Source organism: Lissotriton helveticus, chromosome 12 (assembly GCF_964261635.1).
Source record: "Lissotriton helveticus chromosome 12, aLisHel1.1, whole genome shotgun sequence".
Classification (NCBI taxonomy): Eukaryota; Metazoa; Chordata; class Amphibia; order Caudata; family Salamandridae; genus Lissotriton; species Lissotriton helveticus.
In genome coordinates this window covers 302,390,435-302,396,434 of record NC_136073.1, presented here as the reverse complement: position 1 = coordinate 302,396,434, position 6,000 = coordinate 302,390,435, and the positions used below count along the sequence as shown (strand labels likewise).

Below are 6,000 nucleotides of genomic sequence, written 5' to 3'. Positions count from 1 at the left end.
CAAACTTGGGTCCAAAAGATGGTCAACCACAGTCCTTGATTTTAATGAATTACTCTAGCATTACATACATTCTAGAGAACTAACCATGATACCATGCTTTTTGAACCTACATTGATGCCTATGTGCACAGCATCAAATCAATACAATACTTACTCTGTTCATTCAGTTGAGACATGGGAGATTTGATCGATAGATCTTTGTAGATATATTATGCCCAGTGTAAAAACAGAATTACAAAGCAGAACAGATCAAATACAACATACATTTATTCCAGGGTATAAAACTGAAATGATTTCAGGAAAAGACAGTATGGAAAGCAATAGTGCATTATTATATAACAAGAATGATTTCTGGTGTTACCATAAACATGGGATTGCCTAGAACGGTCATCTTCAGCCTGTAATTTCAACATGTTATTTGGGAGGTTGAGTGATTTGGGTGACATCATCCACTGACAGTAATGATCAATATACAGACTTGGACAGTATTTTCACTGGCTGTCCTACTTTTCTTAATTCACATATTTTGCGGACAAATAGAATAAGAACCACAATGGAGCATGATCAACTACACCCCACAAAAAGAAAAACAAAGTAATATCCTGAACGCAGGTACATTCAAACATACAGCTACATAAAAGAGTGCATCAACAATTGGCATAGATTTTCTATTTACAGGAGTATGCAAAAATACATTATAAAAACAGAACACGCTCCCCTTTCCAGATTTATCTTTGTAACCAGACTACATATACTTCATTAGAGAAAAACAGTTTGCTCTTAAGTATCAAAGTCACAGTAATACTGAAATGCAGAAAGAATAGGATGTACCAGATTTAAGGACCGGTGAATGTAAACCAGCAAAACAACATCCTGCTTCAATGTGCCCCAACACGGTGATGGTGCAGCCATTTGCTGAACTGCAATAAGACTTTTCACAGGCAACTGAAAAACACATTCCAGTTTCGAGTTGATGCTAAATCGTAGGCTGCAGAAATACTATCCTCATGGTAGTGTAGGTGGATAGTCTTAAAACAGTGGTCACTGGACATGAGGCCTTGGTTTTAAAATAAGCTTCCCCGTCTGCAAAATATAAAAGTCAAGAAAACAAAAAATGGGATTATTATGTATTTCACAGACAAGCATGCACACACCAATACCAGCATAGAATGATTTACCCTTAAAAAGTCAGTGGATGTGTTGGATGTTGAGCCTTACGGACTGAAAAGCTTCTTTAGATTACCGCAAGGAACCATTCGAGGTCACAGTGTAAAGATCAACCTTAATCCTAAAACAAGTGCTTTTTGCACTTTAAAAAGCTAAATATGGTGAAAGATTTTGTCTGGCAGTCATGTGAAGGTTAGGCACATAGTGAAACCCAAATTAGTTAAACACAGGCCACAATGTCCAGTGTGGAGTCTTTATTGACTTTTGTTCTAGTTTGCCATCATGGAAATTTTAAATGCAATAAACAGTAATTGTCTCTGCCAACGTGCAAGATACCGAAGATATGTCCTGTAGCTAAAATGAAGGGTTGTATGTGATTTCATAGTAAAATGATTTAATGGAAAAATTATTTCATGGAATACCATTACTGAGAAACCATTTCATCGAAACTTTTTAATGGAAATTTTCAGTATGAATTGCATTTACCTTTTTGAAGAAACCTATTCATAGAAAGTATTTTTGGTCGAAATTGGCTTTTGAATCTTTATTTAGTTCACGTAAATGCAATGGTTAAAGGTCTTCACTTTAGACACATTTTTGTCAGAGATATTTATTTCAGTGCTTTACTTCAGCGGATATTTCATATTTATATTGTCTACATTGTCAGACAATGACTTCAGATGCTTTTAATTTTCTGACCTATCACCACCAGTAAACAACATCCATTGCTGACCCCTCAATACCACCCCCCCCCTAAAGCGCCTCACCACACCTAAACAACAATCATCCATAAAGTCTAAAAGGCCATTCCCCACAAAAAAAGTCACCATCATTGAATCCAAAATGACTCACTACCCTTAACCCCACCCATTCCAGAACCCTAAAACCCCTTTCTACGTCTAAACCCCACCAATCCCATACCCCTTAAAACAGCTCAGAATACCCAAACTCCACCCTTTTTTACCTCTAAAAACCCCTCACCATCTTTAAACACCAGCCATCCATGGCCCATAAGAACTCATCACTCTAAACTACTCTTCCTTGAACCCTAAAAACCCCTTACTACATCTAAATTGCACCCCATCCCTGAATCCTTAAACCCCCTCACCACCCTAAACATCACCCCATTCTGAACCATAATAATTCTTCACCACCCCAGCCGCTACACATAATTGAACCTTAAAAACTCACCAACCCTAAATTCTGCCTATCCATGAACCCTAAAAGCTCTTGACACCCATACACTACACCCGTCCCTGAAACCTAAAAACCTCACACACCTAAACACCACTCATCTGTGAACCTTCAAAAGCCCTCCCCACCACTGCACTCCACCGAACTCTGAACCCTAAAAACCCAATTCTATGTCCCAACTTCAATTATTTCTGACCTCTAAAAACACCATTATTACCCTCAACAGGATCCATCCATCACTGTGCCCAAAAACCCCACAGTAGTTGTAGACTCCACCCACGTTTAATATAATTTTGGATTTTCATTAAAGGAATATGCTACTTACCAGTATGCATCTGTTCTTGGCATGTAGGGCTGCTGACATTTATATCTATGCATAGATCGCCGCCTAGTGTTGGGTCCGGATGATTGCACATTGTTGTCCTGGAAGAGTCTTCGAAGTATCACGAGATAGGTGGCTCCTCCCTGGACTACAGTGCGCATGGGCATCCCCTCCATGCTCAGATTGTTTTTCGCCATTGTGGCAGAGATGGAGTGTGATATAGTGAGTGATGGCCATGCGTGAGAATAAGTATGTAAATTTTGAATGCTACAGCTGCGACAGGCACCGGGGAGGAGGGCGGGCGATATAAATGTCAGCAGCCCTACATGCCAAGAACAGATGCCTACTGGTAAGTAGCATATTCCGTTCGAGGCATGTGGGCTGCTGAATTTATATCTATGCATAGAATAAATAGTAGTACCCTCCTTAGCGGCGGTTGCCCGTGCCAGCTGCAGCAGTCTGAAAAAGAGTTTTGAGAACAGCCTAACCTACAGCAGCTTGCTGTTTGGAGTGTACATCCACGCAGTAGTGTTTGGTGAATGTGTGTATGGTGGTCCATGTGGCTGCTCTACATATGTCCTCTAGAGGGATGTTACCTAGGAAAGCCATGGATGCCCCCAACTTGCGTGTGGAATGCGCTCTTGGGGGAACTGTTAATGTGCGTTTAGCCTTTTGATAACAGATTGGGATGCATTCAACAATCCACCTGGCTATGCCGGTTTTAGAAATTGGGTTGCCCTTGTGCTGTGGCGAGAAGGCAACGAACAGTTGTTTAGTTTTTGTGAAATCTTTAGTCCCGTCTATGTAATACAGGAGAGCCCTTTTGACGTCTAGTGTGTGCAGTGCTCTGTCGGCCACTGAATCAGGATTTGGGAAGAATACAGGTAGTTCAATAGTTTGGTTGATGTGGAACTGTGACACTAGCTTGGGCATGAATTTAGGGTTGGTGCGCAGCACAACCCTATTAGCATGTATCTGAATGAAAGGTTCCTGAATAGTGAGGGCTTGCAGCTCGCTAACTCGTCTTAGCGACGTAATTGCCACCAGGAAAGCCACCTTCCATGTAAGAAATTGTATCTCACAAGAGTGAAGAGGCTCAAATGGTGGGCCCATGAGCCAGGTGAGGACTATGTTTAGGTTCCAGACAGGCGAAGGCGGGTGTCTTGGAGGAATAACCCTTTTAAGTCCCTCCATAAAAGCTTTAATGGCCGGCACTCTGAAAAGGGATAGATGCTGTCTATTCTGAAGATAAGCTGCCATTGCTGCCAAATGTATCCTGATGGAACTATACGCTAGATTACACTTGTATAGGTGCAGCAAGTAACCTATGATGTTTTGTGTGGAAGCATCAAGTGGATTTATGTTATTATTGGAGCAATAGATAACAAAGCGCTTCCATTTTGCTGCGTAGCATGCCCTGGTGGTAGGTCGCCTAGCCTCCTTTATGATGTCCATGCAGTCAGGAGGCAGATTTAAGTAGCCAAACTCTATGACTTCAGGAGCCATATTGCAAGGCTCAACTGCTGCGGATCTGGGTGCTGAATGTCTCCATGGCTCTGAGTGAAGAGACTGGGAGTGAGTCTGAGGCGCTCGTGGGGAACCACGGAGAGTTCGAGGAACGTGGAGTACCACGTTTGCCTTGCCCACGTTGGAGCAACTAGGATGAGTGTCATGGAGTGTTGCCTCAGTTTGCGTGCCACTAGCGGTATGAGTGGAGCTGGAGGAAAGCCGTACACAAATCTGTTCGACCAGTTCATCCATATCGCATTGCCCTGAGACTGCGGGTATGGGAACCTGGCGGCGAAGGTGCGGCATTTTGCGTTTTTGTGTGTGGCGAAGAGGTCTATCTCTGGATGACCCCACCGTTGGAAGTAAGGCTGGAGCACTGAGGGGTGCATCTCCCACTCGTGCATCTGATGGCTGTGCCTGCTGAGCAAGTCCGCTATTTGGTTGTCCTGCCCTGGGAGGTGTTCCGCCATGAGGAACATGTTCCTTTGAATGGCCCACTTCCACATGCATTGCGCTAGGTGTGACAATTGTGGAGAGTGTCCCCCCCCTTGCTTCTGGATGTAGTACATCGCAGTCATGTTGTCCGTCCGGATCAACACAACTTTGTTGCAGAGATGCAATTTGAACGCCTTCATCGCTTTAAGATCGCCATCAGTTCTAGCAGGTTGATGTGCATCTTTTGCTGTTTCGGTGTCCAGAGTCCCTGCACTGTGTAATGGAAGACATGCGCTCCCCAGCCCTGGAGGGATGCGTCCGTCGTCAGTACTATTTGTGTTACAGGTTTTTGGAACAGTCGTCCCCAGCAAAGATTTTGTGTGTTCCACCAATGCAGAGTTGTATGCACGACCGGTCACCAACACTAGGTCTTTTAGTTGTCCTTGAGCCTGGTTCCACTGACGCGCTAAGAATTCCTGGAGCGGACGCATGTGTAGCCTGGAGTGCGGGACTATAAAGATGCAAGAGGCCATCATGCCTATCAGCTGCATGAACACTTGCGCTGTGAGGTAGTGTTGTGGCCTGAATCTCTGAATCAGCACCTGCATGCTGTTGACTCCCGCCAAGTTGGGGCACGCTGTGGCAGCGAGCGTGTTTATTTCTGCTCCCAGGTACTGCTGCACTTGTGCGGGCTGTAAATGGGACTTTTGGTAGTTGAGCGAAAATCCCAGACTGTGTAGGAGGTGGATTGTGCGTGACATGTGGTCGGCACACTGCTGGGCTGACTGTGCTTGCACTAGCCAGTCGTCTAGATACGGATAGACATGGATGTGCTGTCTCCAAAGATGCGCGGCCACTGTCGTTAGACACTTTGTAAACACTCTGGGGGCTGTAGTGACCCCGAAAGGCAGGACCTTGAACTGGTAATGCTGATCGTTGATGGTGAACCTGAGATATTTCCCGTGACTGGTGTGAATGGGAATGTGGAAATAGGCATCCTTTAGATCTAAGGTTGCTAGGAAATCTCCTTGCCTGAGCAACGGCAGAACTTGCTGTAACGTGAGCATGTGAAAGTGTTCTGATAGGATATAGTGGTTTAGGGTCCTGAGGTCTAGCATGGGCCTGAGGGAGCCGTCCTTTTTTGGGATAAAAAAGTACAGAGAGTACACTCCTGTTCCTTGTTGTTCCACAGGCACGAGCTCCATGGCCCCTTTTTGCAGCATGGAGATGACTTCTTGCAGCAATAAGGGCATGCGCTCTGCGGACATAGGACGGTGCCGTGGTGGTATGTTGGGTGGAGAGGAAGTGAGCTCTAGACAATAGCCGTGTTGAATAAGTTGTCTCACCCACCTGTCCGTGGTTATGCTCTCCCAG

General features: G+C 44.6%; 1 protein-coding gene across 1 annotated transcript in view; it reads right to left on the bottom strand.

The window, feature by feature from the left end:
* Positions 1-248: 248 nt before the first annotated feature.
* Positions 249-6,000, bottom strand: part of CNEP1R1 (CTD nuclear envelope phosphatase 1 regulatory subunit 1) — a 112,425-nt gene continuing 106,673 nt past the window's right edge. The window contains exon 6 of the mRNA XM_078670871.1: positions 249-1,082. Coding sequence (XP_078526997.1) covers positions 1,041-1,082 — 42 coding nt within the window. The 3' untranslated portion in view covers positions 249-1,040. The remainder of the gene's footprint in view (positions 1,083-6,000) is intronic.